The sequence below is a fragment of the Bombus flavifrons genome, chromosome 7, assembly GCF_040668555.2.
Source record: "Bombus flavifrons isolate JBK064 chromosome 7, iyBomFlav1_principal, whole genome shotgun sequence".
NCBI lineage: Eukaryota > Metazoa > Arthropoda > Insecta > Hymenoptera > Apidae > Bombus > Bombus flavifrons.
In genome coordinates, this window is record NC_138448.1 from 11,007,012 (window position 1) to 11,023,885 (window position 16,874).

The following is a 16,874-nucleotide window of genomic DNA, read 5'->3' on the forward strand; positions in this document are numbered from 1 at the left end:
AGAGATTCTTCATCGTCGATGAACTCTCGTACCGCCTCGTGGCAACCTTCATCGCCTCACTACCAAGCACATAGAAAATCGTCGTCAAGTTGTTCGCCGAACACCACTGGAAGCGCGTCGTGGATATTCGTTTACGGGAATCGTTCACGTACGAAAAATTCAGCACGTTCGCGATCGAAATCGAGTCGATACTAAACTCACATCCATTATCTCCTCTCTCCTTTGATTCTAACGATCCTGTCGCATTGACCCTGGGTCACCTTTCGATCGGTAATTCGCTTACGAGATTAGCGCAGATCGATTCCCGCGCTTTACCTGCCAATCATCGCAAATCGCATTGACAACACATCCAGAAGGTAAAGCAGTTCTGCCCGAGACATATAATATACAAGAAGCACATACATCATCTGCACGTTCGACAGAAGTGGACCAAAGAGAAACACTGTACTGGAGTGAAAATGGTATTGTCGTGCTAAAAAAAGACTATCTTGCACCACTGTGCTGGCAATTAGGAAGCGTGGAGCAAACGGTATCACCCACGCCGTCACGGTTTGCATCATCAATGACGTCTACAAGAGAAACTTGAAACAGGTAGCACTTCTTCCCATGCAAGATAAAGCATACGGTTAATCCCACGCTTCACACAGGATCTATCGGTATCAATCAAGTAGCCCTCCAAATGAAATACACTCGATTTTTCCTTGTTCCATTGTCCTTGTTGTTGCTCTATACAACATCAAACGAATGGACCACCGAAACGTAGCAGACATCAAGAGGACACTGTTCGATGGACATTGGAGTCAGCATAGAAACGTCATGGATCGTCGTATCAGCTCCCCGAAGACTTCATTATCAGCGCATCAGTCGTTGTCGTTTACATCGACAAGTCGCCTAACGCGAAGACCACGTTACGATCGAAGGATCAAGGACAAAGGCGTGAGGGTATTCCAGCGTAGCTTTTATGACGCTCGCTTTCGCGGACAGGAAGCTATTTTAGAGTCGGGACGTTAGCACTTTGGGATGTCACACAACTATTCGTTTCGGCAATTGCAACAGTATTTACTTTTAATGTTTCATGTCCACCGTGTTCAATAGTCGGGTTATTTCCGAAGGGTAATTTAGCTAATTGTAAGGGTCCGGTCGGTCGGAGCTCACCCGGAAGAATTTCCGTGACCTTTACCTAATTAAATTCGAACCCTCGCGTTCGTCCACGTGTCGCTCACCCTCTTCCGGCCCAGGGTCACGCACGGGAGTGCAGCGAGCAATTCCCAGCGAACGAGCATGCTGCTTGACCTTTTTCTTGCGTTTGGTGGAAACCAATCAGCGTGCATATTTCCTGCTTCCGTTTTACGCCTTGCTGGACGTCCGGTCGGATATAACGTAATCGCCAATATCATCTGCGCCAATCGTAGAGCAAGAATTTAGTCGTTTAGTCTGTCAGTAATCGGAGAGACAGTCTCGTACGAGCTTCTCAACAGCGAACATCTTCTCCATCAGCTGTGAAGTATGAATCGTTTCAGTTTCTCGTCGTCTCGTCTTTCTTAGCATCGTTGACAGATCATCGTCATTCGTTCGACCGTCGCTCTTCCTTATGAATCAGTTAGCCGAGTTCAATTCGGCGGCTAACAAGTACAGCGCAGTGTCATCGGCATTGGACACGCGCGTGTACACGAGGTACTTAGTTTCAAAAGCAATTTAACGTAGGTCGCTTTTGCTCTTTTTGTAAAAAGAATCAAACGATTCCATTTCAAATGCAACTGAATCAAACGATTCCATTTCAAATGCAACTGAATCGAACGATTCCATTTCAAATGCAACTGAATCAAACGATAACTTACACAACTGCAACCGATTCGAAAATCGAAGTCCATCGTTTAATGTAAACTTTACGTCGCACATTGTGACTTAATTTTATGTGCGATGCAGGGAAAATCTTGGGAGCAGAAGATCCCGGCGGCAGCAAGGGTTTGTTGAAGTGGAAAGGCGTGATGTTCGCTCCAGATGATGGAATAGATAAAACTGAAAACAAAGAGGAGAAGCCCACGAACGCAGCTGCCCGCATTAAAAATGTTGAGCAAGGAAGTGAGGTAAGGTTCTCGTTCAACGAATCGCAGCGAAGCCTAATTAATATCGAGTCTATTTATTTGCCAGTCAAATATGTTATATTATGTTACTCTATTATTGAATGAAAAACTCAGAGAAAAATATTAAGTGTCGAGATATCTTGTTTGAAACAAGTATAGATAAAATTAAACTAAAAAAATCTGTATGTTTCTAGGCATTCAAACGCATTGGGTATTTTAAACGCTCATGAAGAGTCTTAAATGTAACACTGTAGCTGTTTAGCGTAGCTTGTTCGAATCATTATTTCACAATTTGAAGCTCAATAACGTATACGTAAGATAGCTTTTAAGATACTTGATCATTCCTTTTTAAATTTTGCAACTTGAATTTTTCTTTCCAAGATAAAATAGCAGACCCTAGACAAATATACAGATTGCCCCGTTCTATAAATAAATACTTGAACTTAATTTACTCTTAATTAATGATTTGTAGTTTTCTGAATATTATCAATAAAATATTATTATTATGTGTAGAACAGGGTATATAATTAAAAGATTGTAATTCTTCGAAATATTAAAAATTTTTATTTTCAACAGATAATATACCGAAAGTAATAAATTCGGAACGGCTTAATTTTTATTTCTTTCTAAATTCCTATTTCTTTTTCTTTTTTTCTTTTTATAAGGAAATTTAACATTTATAGTCAAAATTCGTATATTAGTCGCAACGATAATTATCGTTCTTAAAGGTGTTCATGGTAGAGCTGACACGTGGTTGGAATAGTCGACTGGGATTCAGCTTGCAACCGGAAGGAAACCGTACAGTTATATCAGTGGTGCACCCTGACAGCGTTGCAGCTAAGGATGGTAGACTAAAACAAGGAGATGTGCTTATGATGGTAATATCGCTACTAATTAGCGTTTCATTTTCTACTTTAATATGTACCTTCATCTCCTAACTCAACATAAATATGCTAACGAAAAGACATGGAATAATTGAAAAAGTCTAAATGATGTTTCCCACTAACTTGTACTTTAAATTCAAATTACTTTTCACAATCTGTATGGAATATTGCAATTAATTGAACCATGAGGTGACTATTTTTTAGTCTAAGAAGATTATTCCATAAATTTAATTTTCAAAGCTTATTATGTACACGCATTATGTATACGTAAGAGCTCTGAAATTAAAAATTAAATTTATATAACTGTATAAACACAATTCTTTGTGTTAATAATAGTCATAATGAACAATTGCCTCTTTAAATTGTGATCTTCGTTGTTTATTGGAAATAAAGTAACAAAAACGTATCATTCAACAAAAGATAAATAGTAAATGTGTACAATAACAATAAGAACAGTGATAAAATCACAAAAGAAATAACGTTATTCCTGGAAAATATATAGGGTGGTTGGTAACAGGTGGTACAAGCTGAAAGGGGGTGATTCTACGCGAAAAAAGAAGTCGAAAATATAGAATAAAAATTTTTCGTTTGAGGCTTTGTTTTCGAGAAAATCGACTTTGAATTTTCGCTCGGTACGCGTGCACTTTATCACGTCTCGTTATAACGGATCTCACTGTAGATCGTTGTCTCGATGGAAAAATTAAAAAAAAAAATTTTATTCTATATTTTCGACTTCTTTTTTCGCGTAGAATCACCCCCTTTCCGCTTGTATCCCCAGTTACCAACCACCCTGTATATTGTTCCAAAAGTCTATTGTGACTAAGATTTTATACGTTCGACAAATTAATTCTATTATTCTCGCTTAAAACGTATTATACGTTATTGTTCATATATTATTCATCAGTTGCTCTTCTGCTTCAGGTGAATGACGAAAGCGTGGAACACATGACAACAGCTGATATAATAGATCTGTTGCGCAAAATAAGGGGCTCCATTGGTATCACGGTGATGAGACGAAGCAAACGAGAAAACTCAACGTGACGCTAATCAGATGCATAGCCGAAAAACCTGATATTTAAAAGCTAGAAGAAAAAGAAGAAACTTTCATGTCCATCACGACACACCTTTTATTTTTCATTTTCAAAAGTAACATCCAACTTACGAACGAAATATCATGACAAAGGTCAATTCCTCCGACTTCGTTTCAATATGAATGTTATTCGCTCATTAAAAGACAATTCATTCGTTAATATTTATAAATGTAAATGAAGTCGACGCACGTTGGTCGAGTGCAATATATAAATTTCACTGTGAACAAAATTGTAAATATAATACACGAAAATCGAAGCCTTAGATGAAACTACATTTTCAGACGTAGGACAGTCCATGCGGTTAGTGCGAATTGCATTCGTAGTAACGCTCCATCAGATACTTAAATCCAATTAGCGTATATTTCAGAAAATACATTGTTAACGTAGGTCAGAATAATAACAAGATCCAGTGTGGTTTATCCTTCGAAACGAACATCCTTAGAGTTCATTTAACATAATAAGACTGCTTTGAGAGTTTTAGAATGTGGCGAATGTAAAGGAAAAGTAAAATGTTTGCCATATAGATATTTATTTGAAAAATACGAAGATATGATAGGACTCTTTATTTTTCCGTAATCCTTTAAAAACTAGACACCGTGTTTGAATATACACAATTGGCCATCGCTGTTGTACAAGCAGGATAATATTTTTGTAAAGCTTTTGCTCTGGACGAATACGTCTCTGTCCTTCAGAGGATTTGAAACCATAAAAAAGTTCTATGTATTATCGTAAAAACTTTATATATTTATACATCTTGTATGAATATCGCAGAGAGACTATTTAAAATATTTCAAACTTTAATGGAAGTTGTTCTAATGTCATGGAAAAACACTTTTGTTGAAAATTAACTGATATAGAAATTATGCCAATTGGCTTAAATTTTATAAGGAAAGATTCTCGTTGCTACGTTTATCAATCTCTTAGATAAAATAAATACACGTTTCTACAAGTTCGTTAACGGTGGGAAGCCTTTAAATATAATATCGTTAAACGGTTAAAGTCAAAATTCGAAGGTCCTGTTATTCGGATTTTTTAGCGTGTTAGTTAAAAATTTCAATGGGGCGATTAAAATGCACGGTTTCGAATCCTACATTCATTAAAAGTTAACAGATTCGTCGACACAATATAATTGCTTCTTGACAATCCGACGATTGTCCGCTGTAATTAAACGAGAATTTTCTTAAATTCTAAGAAAATGTTACAATGTGATTCATCGTGATAATCTTTTGGAGAAAACAATAAATATATTAATAAGAAGAAATTCTATAATAAATATTCTAATTAGTAGTAAAATATTCCTTTAATCGCGTATACAATTTCTTCGATTAATGTGCATAAAACGCGCTTCTGTGCACTATCTGTAAAAGAACGGTCAGAATTCCTCGGAACTTGAATGAAAGCAATCATTTCAAACATAATAGAGGGAAGAAACAAATCAAACTGGGTAATCAAAGAGTCAATCAAACCATCACGAAAAATATATGACGATACATATAAAGAAAGTTGTTGTTCATCGCGTCGCTGAACCATCGCACCCATGTAAATAACTGTAACATAGTTTTATCTTACGTTCCCAAAGTTTAAAAACGACAAGATGCAACTCAAACATTTCTAACATATCGTTGCAGATTAGACCGCATACCTGCACGTGCTTGCAAAGCGCAACATGAGAGATGCTTGCAGTGACAAAATACACTCGCAACTAACATATCACATTTTCTTTCGAATAACGTGTGCCCAATAAATAATTTCCTGTACATATAATGTTATAAATATTACACGCGTATAATGTAAATAAAATCGATATATTATTTGGAAGAAAATGTGACATTTATTGTGTAAATGTTCGGCTGCAACAACATTGTTAACTAATGTTTCTCAATGAAACGATACTATCCGTGCGTATTAACTAATGATAAAAAGAAACTATGGAATACAACCGTTAATCGTATCGTATTTAAGTCCTGTATAATAGAAGTTACTTAGGGCTGTTTCAATTTTAGAGCCATGCTCTAGATAGTAGCTCACGCAAACGACGTAATAAAACGCTTTTGCTTGACGCGGCAGAAAAGCGCATAAGCTTCCCACGATACGTGAATTGTAAAACTTCACTTTCTAAAACTTGATATTTTTAAGCAATCGAAAGAGCTTTTGTGTGCGCTTCACACTATGCAGTTGTTTCTTTTTTCATTTATCAAACAACATTTATCGAACAACATAATATCAGACATCGTTCTACATTAAATGGTATTAAGCGGTATGAACTTGGACTATTGATCCTACTTTAAAACAGCATAATCCTATGCTCCATGAAGTTTATTTTCTTAAAAATAAACTTATAGATATTTATATTTAAAAATAAATTTATTATTTCAACTTTATATAATTTCCTAAATCGATCTTTATGTTATCATTAATTTACATGTTTACAAAAAGTTTTACTAAAAAATAAAAAAAAATTAAAATTTCTTTCAATCAATTTTTATTGTGTTATTAAGTAAAAGAAAATCAAGTTATAAATCTCTTGTATATTTAGAAATATTCTTCTTGTATATATATGTACATTTGTTATGTTCTTCAAGAATATGTATTATGGATTTCTATACACAGGGAAACTAAACATGCTTGTAGTATATTTAGGAGTGTAGTAAACGTTGAGTAACTACCTCGCCTGATGCCATACCATACAGCAGTGGTTCTCAAACATTTTATGCGTAACCGTCAAAAAATCAATCACAAAAATCAATAAACTACTCAATAGTATAGTATACAATATTACCAGAATCTCTAACAATCTAAACCTATAACTTTGTTAGAAAATAATAAGACAATGAAAATATTAAAAAAAAAAAAGTTATTTTTGAAATATTAAAGTATATGAAACAGAGTAAATTACATATAAAAAAAAGATATAACATATGATAATTTTAAAATGCAAGTCAAAAAAGTTATATGATATATATTACAATGTAGCTTATTCGCTGAATTAAAGAATATATTAATAGTTTGTTAATAAAGCTACATGTAATGGAACATAAAATAATTAACTATATCTAAGCAAAATGTTATTAGATATAATATTTATAAAAATGAAATTTATAAAAACACGAAGTTCACAAATATTAAAATTTTGGCTTCGCAAAAAATAGTTTCAGAAACACTGCCAAATATGAATAACATTTAATGTCAAAGGATATATAACTATTAGCGCAACCCATTTAAAACCCTTAAAGAAAATTTCATTCCTATTAATGTTGCGCTTATATTTATTTAGGAGAAAAAAACAATACATATACACATATAAGATTCAATGTAATAAATAAATCATCATCATCATAAAATTATAACAGTATCTTTACGAAAGAATTAAAAATAAAGTGTTTCATGAATGTGATAGTTGTTCCACTAGAATATTAGAAGCTTTTAAAGTTCTATTATGTAGAAAAGAAACTATATTAGAAAATATATACATAAAATGTACATAAGATTATATGTATAAATGATACCAAAGTGTATGAGAAATAAAATACATAACAAAGACACATATTTTATGCGTAAACAATGTCAAAGGCAGCTATTTTAGTGTTAAGTAAGTTAGGCTTCTTATATTATTGTTAATATCTATACAAAGGTGGGATATAAAATTTTATGTGGTTGTCATCATTTTACCATTGTTGATCCCTTTCTGATCAAAATACTGTAATATATTCAATAAAATTTGGTGTCTTTGATAAATAATTTTGTATTTTTTCCAATATACTTATTTGTGCTAAATCATTACATTTTATGCAAGAGAAAAGGAAAGTAAAATTGTAGGCGTGTATATTAAAAGATATAATAAAATATACATGACTACTTTCTTTTGTATTTAATACTAAACAGTGTAAATAAAATATACTTGTAATTAAATATCTAATATATAATAAAGTCAAGTACAAAATAAATTAATGCAAGGAAACGTCTACATTATTAGGTGTTTAAATTAATTCCTATGAAATAAATCAAAAAATACAATAATTTTGAAACTATTTACATATATATCTTTTTTAACTTTTTATACGTTAATAAAGTAAAACTGGATATTACTTATTTTTAAATATTAAAGGCGATAAATAATGTATAAATTTGCTAAATATACAATAATGAAAGTAATTTATAAAAAATTTATTTTATTTTTATAATTTATTTTTTTTAAGCTTTGCTCTAGCAGATTTTCTTACGACGCTGGTATTTCCCGTAACGTTTAACAATCGTTTTCTCAATCGTGATTTATTCAGTGCATATTCCATTTTTTCATCATTTAAAGCACATGAAGACTCTTCATTACTTAATTCTTTCGTGTCAATCGTGGAGCACAGAGACGATTTTTTAACTTTTTTCATGTTATTTGACATGAGATTATTATCAGTTTGTATCAAATCGCAAGTTCTTTTTCGATTAGAACGATTTTTACTGCATTCAGGAGAAGAACTTATATTTTCTTTCTCCAAATTTGAGGGACTCATTACTTTACTATCTATAAATCCAAAGCTAGTAGAACGTAATTTTCCTGTAAGATTATTTAGAAAATTTGTTAATATCTCAATCCATTTTCAATATGTTTCTGTTATATTACAATATTAAATCAATGCTGACTTTTGTGTTTCAATGCTTTCAGTAATCTTTTTATATTTAAAAATTTTGATTAATATTCTATCATGAAAGGGTTCTTTTTTCACAAAGATATGTTTAACACGTTCACAATCCGAGGTGAAAACATAAATATTTCTTCATATATGCAAGCAAGCGATATGCACATCTTCCAGAAAAAATATTGCAGCAAATATAATTGGAAATGTGTTTTAATTATCTTTTAATTATTTTTAAATTCAACTTATATGCAATTCAATTATTTCTTTTATGTAGGAACTTGTTACTGTTATAACAACTTGTTGGTGTTGTTATTCTCTAAGCAAAAAATATATAATTTTTGGATCGATTATCTATGATTATATTAGGGGACATGTGAATAGGCCGTATATACATGACACTATGACAGACTGTGGACGTGTTAATTTTTATACAGCATTATGAAACCGCTTAATAAATAACCAACTAAACTTTTACTAAAAGCGCATTACATACCATGATTAAATTTACTGTCAATACTATCATTACTTGATAAATCACATGCAATATCTTGTAAGATAGATTTTGATCTCTCATCTCCTTCTTCCTTTTGATCTGAAATGCTATCAGAATCAAGACGTTTCATACTTGTAGTAACAGACTCTGTCTGTTCCACTTCATTTTTTAAGAATGATTTCTTTCTTCTTTGTAGCAATTTCTTATATTTGGAAGTATTAGGTGAATTTTTCAAATTACTTTCTAATGTATTCTTATAAGATGAATTTTTCATTTCTGATTCTGTTGCTTTATCAGGAATGGATGTATCACTAAATGCATCTAAACTGTTACTTTTCTCTGCCTCATTTATTTTCATAGATGAATAATTAAATATAGATGCTTCTTGATCATCATTTGTTTGATCATTCTCAGATTTATTACCCGAAACATTATTATTAGAAGATAATTCTATAGTAAGAAATTTGTTTGGATCAATACTAGAATACATTTGTAATGGACAAGAAGTATCTGAATCAGAATCCGGAATATATGCAGCAGAATTTGACAACTTAAGATCAGTTTGTTCTGTATGAATCACTGAATCATCCAAATTTTCACTCATCATTTGACGTTTAGGTGAAACATCCTCATTACGTTCTGTACTTGTCATTAACAAACTACGCCGTGCTGATGGCTTTTGTGAAGATTGTATACTTTTGATCTTATTAATTAGACTGTTAAAGCTATTTTTGTGCGTTTCCACTGATGAAAATAAAATAATAATCAAATATTATAAATATTATATGAAAAAGCTTAAGAATTTAAAAAACTTACAATATTTTCTTCGTTCATCTTCTATAGCATTTTCTTCTGTGTTTTTAGTAACTTGTAATTTCTGAAATGGTAAATAATTTGATAAGTTTAATTAAAAAGTAAAAAAGTATAGCTTTTAGACAAACACAATAAGCTAATATAAAATATTTACATTTAGAAAAGATGTTTTGTTAACTTTTTTTTCTAGGTTCTCTTCATCTTCACATTGTTTTACTAATTCTGTGACTGATCGTGGATTTAGTTTGTCACATTCTGCATTATAAAGAACAATATATCTTTGTAGTCGTGTTTCCAAAGCTTTCCGATCTCCTTGTGAAGACAAACCAAATTCCTTTGCTTTCTTTTTTAATACAGCATCTTTCATTAAACTAAATACTAACTTTGGCAGTGGTTTACGTTTCGATTCTATTCTATAAAAATAAAAAGTCATTACATTTTTCTAATTAAATATTTGTATACTAAACCTTAGCATTTTCTTACATTTGAGGTTTCTCTTTCACAGATTCCCTTTTTAAACAATCATCAAGATGTCTGTTTATTTTTAATTCTGAAACAGTAACCTTACATACTGGACATATAACAACCTTAGTTTCTTCTGTATTTGTTATAATTAGACGTTTATTACTTTTAGGTGTAAACATTAAAGGTATTCTAGGTATTCCACTTGTACTAGGACTAGATAAATCTTTTTGTACATGTATAGATGGTGAAGTATTACTTTGAGAAGTAGGAATATTATTAATAATTTTACTATATACAACTTTATTTTCTTGTCCATTTATATATGCACTCTTATTTTGAAGCAATGATTTTGGTGAATTAGAAACATCATCAGCTTCATTAAATTTTGTGAATTGAATCTGAATTTGTAAAGATCTTTTTAATTTATCTTTAATTTGTGAAAAGTATGCTATAATCTCATCTAGAACTTTATTTTTCCTTAAATCCTTTTCAAAAGTTTCTGCAAAGCACGCAGGACATTGCGTTTTGTAATGTAAATACTTTCTGATACATAAAGAGCAATCTAAAATTTAAGAGAATAATAATGATGATAATAATGAATAATAAAAATCCTGTTAATATATTAAAAGCAAATAGTTTTTATCTTACAGTTATGAGAGCATGATGTCATAACAGATGTATCCATGAATTCATAGCATATTCCGCAAATCAGCAAATTTTCTATATGCTGCAAGAAAAATTACTCAATACTACTTTTATTGATATTACAAAAAAATAAATTTTATAAACACAATCAATAAACCTTTAATTCTATATATTCTTGAGGCCACATCATATAAGGTTGTATACAAAACACAAAATAATTTTAAGGTTAACCTATACGATAATAATTGTAGCTACAATAAACAGCAGTTACTCATTATTTTGAAGCAACAAGTAGACAAACATATTGCTGCACATTGTCTGTTAAAAATATAAATATGATTAAGAAAGATATAAAGAACCGAACAGTCAGGAACAACTTTATCATAAAATTTTCATGTTTTGAATTTTTGTATACGTCGCAAACATATAAAAAACTATGTAAACCATAATATTAATTTTATAATTTTAATAACTGTGATTTTCACACATGAAATATTTTATACGATTAAGAAATATTTAGAATGTTAATCATGTGACATATATATGCATATGTAAAAGTACGAAACAAGATATGATAGTGTATATATATATATAAGCATGTACGTCTCTATATACGTATATGAACTGTGGATTCAACCGAAAATTGTGAGGAGCTTTACGTAATTTTCATGTTTCTCTAACTGTAACAAACGAAAGTATAACAGGATTATCCTGTTAAAATATCTACATTATACAATGAATCTAATTCGGTTAGTACGTGCTGTAAGAACTAAGGATGTGGTTTTATTACGGTATTTGAATATAAATATATGTATTCAAGGAACTTAAATTTTAAGTTTGAGGTTATATCCTTAGGTTTGTCATAAAATCCACTATCGTTGGTAATGTCGTATATCATACTTATGCGGGAGGATTGTGGTCAAAATCCGAAGAAACTGCTAAATTGTATGAAAAATTGTATGTAAATGTTGCTCCGTATGTGAAAAAAAATATACCTGAAGAGATTACTAAGGAGGTAAAATACTAAAAGAATTAACAATAAATTCTAATTCATTGTTTGTTTAATTCTTTGGTATCAAATGGTATAATCTTCTATGCAATAGGTGTTTAGATATCTTACTTTTTGATATCTCTACTTGATGTTAAATATATATGAATGTGCAAAGAATTAATGTTATATTTAAGATAATTTTTATATTCATAAAGCGTTAGTTGTTTAAATAAATCAATACCAATAATTTTTTTTTAGTGGGCTCAACTACCAAGTGTATCATGTATTACAAGCTTCATGAAAACATCTTGGAACAAGGGTGTTATGATCAGTATGGGATTCATCTCTAATATACCAACACATACCTGTAATGGTGCTACTAATCTATATGAAATTGTGCAAAAATACATACAAGACCTTAATCTTTAAGGTTAATAGAAACAAAATTAATTTTTATGTAATATTGTTAGTATCATTCTATGTTCTTTAGATAAACATTATATCATTGATATTTATAAATAAGAAAATTGTTATTTATTTTTTTGTATACTACCTTGTTTGTTTAGATATATATAATTTTAACGAAAATACACACACATAAATAATAAATTGAATTTTTAATTTGTTTCATGCAATTAAAGGACAATTAATTATTTAAACATATTACTATTATATGTATTTACATTTAAATCGTATTAACAAAATTTACATACAAAATCATTTTCTAATTTTTTGTCTCATTGTTGTGTGCAGTAGCTATTTTCCTGTATTAATGGAAATTCAGCTTTAATTTATTCAATAAAGTGCAATGCATTTACGTTGGCAGCACTGTGTAACGTTCTAGGAGTGTGTACATAATAAATGACACGAGGCATTAAATTTTCTAAAATTAAGTGAACAAAAATATATTAAGCAGCATGCCTGCACAGGAAGTTGCTGTTATACAACCACCAGCGACCGAGAATGAAGAAAATACGGCACCTTCATCTCAACCGATCGTGGGTATTATTTACCCTCCACCGGAAGTTAGAAGTATGCTTTTACAATATTTTTTAATAAGACAATACAATGCAACATTCATTTTTAATTGACTTCTTAACAATGTTTTAGAATGATCACGTTAACATTTGTTTGTATATTTATTGCATATTGAAGTAATAATAAAAATAATTGGTTAATAATAATAAAAAATGTTGGTTGTAATATATTAATTCATGTATTGTATGTTATTAGTAAATTATTACATTACTTGTTTTTAATTTTGCTATACATAAGTTTCTCTACATTTTAATGTTATGTACTTTCATTGTAAAAGAGAAATAAAATTTAGAAGTTTATCTTGATTGTATTAATTTCCTATCTTTTAATTATTTGTGAATGTTTCTAAAATTTCAAATATATTATATTAAGTATAATAAAAATTTGCTATTTATTTAACAATTATTTCTTGCCTATTCGTTGATTGACATATATATAATTTTCCTTACGTAAAATTTCAGATATTGTTGATAAAACCGCTAGTTTCGTGGCTAGAAATGGACCAGAATTTGAATCAAGAATCAGACAAAACGAATTGGGAAATCCAAAGTTTAATTTCTTAAATTTTGGTGATCCCTACCATGCGTATTATCAGCATAAAGTAAAGGAATTTAAGGAAGGAAAAGGTCAAGAACCTACTATAGGGACAGGGCCTGGAAAAACAGTTAATCTTGCTGCTCATCAAAAGCAGCAAGAAATTTTGAAACAAGTTGAACAACCATTTATTCCACGAGATACTCCTGCAGAATTTGAATTTATTGCTGATCCACCTTCTATTTCAGCTTTAGATCTGTATGTGACTCAATTAAATTCTTCATCTTTCATGTAATTATACAATAGTATATGTTACAAAATATATGTGATTTTATTTTAGGGATATTGTAAAATTAACAGCACAATTTGTAGCCCGTAATGGTCGTCAATTTTTGACTAATTTGATGAATAGAGAACAAAGAAACTTCCAGTTTGATTTTCTACGTCCACAACATTCTTTGTTTCAGTATTTTACAAAACTCTTGGAACAATATACTAAGGTAGTACAAAATTTCATCTTTTTTCTAATTGAAATCTATAATTAGATCTATTCTTGAATTTAAGTTAATTTAAATTTACAGGTATTAATTCCACCTAAAGATTTATTACCGCGACTACGTGATGAAGCCTTTAATATGGATAAAATTTTAGAGCAAGTTAAATATCGTGCTGAGTGGTTAAAGTATCAGGAAGCTCAAAGACGCAAAGAAGAAGAGGAATTGGAACGTGAAAGGGTTGCATATGCACAAATTGATTGGCATGATTTTGTTGTAGTCGAAACTGTTGATTACCAGCAATTTGAAGTTGGTAATTTCCCAGCACCGACAACGCCAGATGAAGTTGGTGCTCGAGTACTTATGCAGGTAACATAATTCTATTAATTCTATGTCATAGTGAAATTTCTTAATAAAATTACAAGCATTTCTGTTTTTCTAATAATTTTTTTAATTTCTAGGAAAGAATAGAAGAAGGTGAAGATGTAGAAATGCAAATTGATAGTGAAGGAGAGGATGAAATGCAAAGTCGTACAGAAGGAGAAAAAGATCGTGCGAAAGACAACAATCAAGTAAATATTTTATTCATTTAATAATATAAAAAGAAGTAACTAACACTTTCATATTAATAACATATGTGTATTTTAAGGTACAAGATATGGAAGAGGATTCGAGTGATGAAGATGATGTATCACCTCCGGGTGATACTCATAAATCGAAAGAACCAAAACCACGCGATAGTAATAATATGCAACCTCCGCCTTTGCCACCAACTCCAGGAAACGTTGTAGTAAAGAAAGGATATGATCCTAAACAACATTGTAAGTGAAAAATGTTATATATATAAGTACAAAATTACAGTATGCCTATTTTTACAGCAATTAAAACTGCACGTCCTGCTGCTCCTGATGAATACTTGATATCTCCAATCACTGGAGAACGTATACCCGCAAGTAAAGTCCAGGAGCACATGCGAATTGGATTATTGGATCCGCGTTGGGTTGAACAAAGAGACAAGCATCTTGACAAGTTGGCTCAGGAGACAGTATTTGCACCTGGTACAGCTATTGAAGCCAGCTTAAAACAACTTGCTGAGAGACGAACCGATATTTTCGGTGTCGGTGATGAAGAAACTGCAATCGGTAAAAAGATTGGAGAAGAAGATAAAAAGAAAGATGACAAAGTCACGTGGGATGGACACACATCAAGTGTTGAAGCAGCGACGAGGGCTGCTAGAGCGAATATTACTTTGGAAGAACAAATTCACCAGATTCATAAAGTTAAAGGACTTCTTCCGGACGAAGAGAAAGAAAAGATTGGTCCGAAACCTGCTAATCGTGCAGCTGAATTGTCACATATGGCAGCAGCTGCTTCGAAACCTCAAGCTACATTAAAGGCACCACCTAAACCACCAGCTCCAAAGCCAGTACCGGTACCAACGCAACCACCACCACCTCCTACTATGAGCATGCCTACTATGGGTATTCCTCAGCCAATGATGCCGCAAGCACCGATGATGATGATGGCTCCTATGCCTCCGATTCGACCACCACCGCTTATGAGTGAGTAATTTTTATACAAAATAATAATATTATAGATTGATTATAAATTAAATATTTTTATTTTGTCTATTTCTAGCGCCAGCAATGTCGCCATTTATGCCGACACCACCACCGATGCAGCCACCAATGGCATCTGCTGTAAGTATTTGTGAAGTAAAATAATGTTTAAGCAGTACAAAGGTAGCACTATCTACTACCTCAAAGCAAACATATTTTATGTACGTATGTTTATCTTACTATTGTTTCCAGATTGGATTAAAACATACTGCTGAACCTATGGAGGAGGAACCTCAAACTAAGAAACTTAGAACGGAAGATTCATTGATACCAGAACAACAATTCTTGGCTAGAAATAAGGTATTTTATCAACAATTATAGTTTCTATACGTTCAAGGATTACTATATGCATTAAAACATACATTTTATTTTTTCAGGGTCCTGTACAACTAAATATTGCTGTACCAATGATGACAGAAAAAGCAGAATGGAAGTTAAATGGTCAAACATTGAATATTACTTTACAATTAAGTGATACCGTGGCGACAATGAAAGCTCTTATTCACGAGCAAACTGGCATGCCACCTGGCAAGCAGAAGTTACAGTACGAGGTATTATATGAACGATTTAAGCTATATAAGATTATCTACATTTATAAAAAATATTTTTAGTTTCATATATAATGATTATTTTTTTTTTTTCAGGGAATGTTTTTCAAAGATAGCAATACTCTTGCATATTATAATTTGACATCTGGTAATGTAATTAACCTTTTACCAAAGGAGAGAGGTGGCAGGAAAAAATAAAAAGGGAAGTATATAATTATACTTTGAAACTTTCATATTATTGTGTAATAATCAATTTATTTCATATTAAAAACTTAAATATAGATTTCTATAGATTAAGAAATACTATCACTTTGAACAAATAAAACATCTATTAAGTTAAATTTTTTTTATTATAACTTTTATTTTAATTTTATAATAAGTTAGCATTTAATAAATTAATAATACATAATTAATAAAATTTATAAATATACAAATACAAAATTATTTTATACATAAGTTTAGTTCTTTCATTTTAGGAATTGCACTTAGGTTACCTTGTACTTTTATCATTAAGGTATTAGCGATTTGTAATTAGCTAGATCAT

The 16,874-nt window shown here is 31.0% G+C and overlaps 4 protein-coding genes across 4 annotated transcripts in view; 3 read left to right on the top strand and 1 right to left on the bottom strand.

Moving 5' to 3' along the window:
* LOC138181418 (uncharacterized) overlaps positions 1–4,087 on the top strand; it is a 230,640-nt gene extending 226,553 nt beyond the window's left edge. The window contains exons 10-12 of the mRNA XM_069116183.1: positions 1,927–2,087; positions 2,813–2,962; positions 3,890–4,087. Of these exons, the coding sequence (XP_068972284.1) occupies positions 1,927–2,087; positions 2,813–2,962; positions 3,890–4,009 (431 nt within the window). The 3' untranslated portion in view covers positions 4,010–4,087. The remainder of the gene's footprint in view (positions 1–1,926; positions 2,088–2,812; positions 2,963–3,889) is intronic.
* Positions 4,088–7,312: 3,225 nt separating this feature from the next.
* LOC138181421 (E3 ubiquitin-protein ligase RAD18) lies at positions 7,313–11,688 on the bottom strand. The gene is made up of 7 exons (XM_069116193.1): positions 11,264–11,688; positions 11,110–11,188; positions 10,480–11,023; positions 10,151–10,409; positions 10,000–10,060; positions 9,184–9,927; positions 7,313–8,608 (listed from the first exon to the last, which is right to left on the bottom strand). The coding sequence occupies exons 1-7, from the start codon at positions 11,294–11,296 to the stop codon at positions 8,235–8,237; spliced, it is 2,094 nt and encodes a 697-aa protein (XP_068972294.1). The 5' UTR covers positions 11,297–11,688; the 3' UTR covers positions 7,313–8,234.
* Positions 11,689–11,711: 23 nt separating this feature from the next.
* Positions 11,712–12,649, top strand: LOC138181428 (MICOS complex subunit MIC13 homolog QIL1). Its single transcript, XM_069116200.1, has 3 exons — positions 11,712–11,855; positions 11,962–12,121; positions 12,356–12,649. The coding sequence occupies exons 1-3, from the start codon at positions 11,842–11,844 to the stop codon at positions 12,524–12,526; spliced, it is 345 nt and encodes a 114-aa protein (XP_068972301.1). The 5' UTR covers positions 11,712–11,841; the 3' UTR covers positions 12,527–12,649.
* Positions 12,650–12,875: 226 nt separating this feature from the next.
* Sf3a1 (splicing factor 3A subunit 1) lies at positions 12,876–16,826 on the top strand. Its single transcript, XM_069116192.1, has 11 exons — positions 12,876–13,129; positions 13,597–13,927; positions 14,010–14,169; positions 14,251–14,532; positions 14,625–14,735; positions 14,813–14,984; positions 15,042–15,725; positions 15,802–15,863; positions 15,975–16,082; positions 16,160–16,333; positions 16,427–16,826. The coding sequence occupies exons 1-11, from the start codon at positions 13,015–13,017 to the stop codon at positions 16,526–16,528; spliced, it is 2,301 nt and encodes a 766-aa protein (XP_068972293.1). The 5' UTR covers positions 12,876–13,014; the 3' UTR covers positions 16,529–16,826.
* Positions 16,827–16,874: the final 48 nt, after the last annotated feature.

What these genes read in the sequence shown, in the direction of transcription:
- LOC138181421 (XM_069116193.1), bottom strand. Translation starts at nt 11,296, where the DNA reads ATGATGTGGCCTCAAGAATATATAGAATTAAAG. An exon ending in AGATGAACGAAGAAAATATT is followed by an intron (nt 9,928 to 9,999) that starts GTAAGTTTTTTA and finishes TATTTTCATCAG; the next exon opens with TGGAAACGCACAAAAATAGC. An exon ending in TGACAGTAAATTTAATCATG is followed by an intron (nt 8,609 to 9,183) that starts GTATGTAATGCG and finishes ATAATCTTACAG; the next exon opens with GAAAATTACGTTCTACTAGC.
- LOC138181428 (XM_069116200.1), top strand. An exon ending in CTGAAGAGATTACTAAGGAG is followed by an intron (nt 12,122 to 12,355) that starts GTAAAATACTAA and finishes ATTTTTTTTTAG; the next exon opens with TGGGCTCAACTACCAAGTGT.
- Sf3a1 (XM_069116192.1), top strand. Translation starts at nt 13,015, where the DNA reads ATGCCTGCACAGGAAGTTGCTGTTATACAACCACCAGCGACCGAGAAT. An exon ending in GTGCGAAAGACAACAATCAA is followed by an intron (nt 14,736 to 14,812) that starts GTAAATATTTTA and finishes GTGTATTTTAAG; the next exon opens with GTACAAGATATGGAAGAGGA. An exon ending in AATTCTTGGCTAGAAATAAG is followed by an intron (nt 16,083 to 16,159) that starts GTATTTTATCAA and finishes TTATTTTTTCAG; the next exon opens with GGTCCTGTACAACTAAATAT.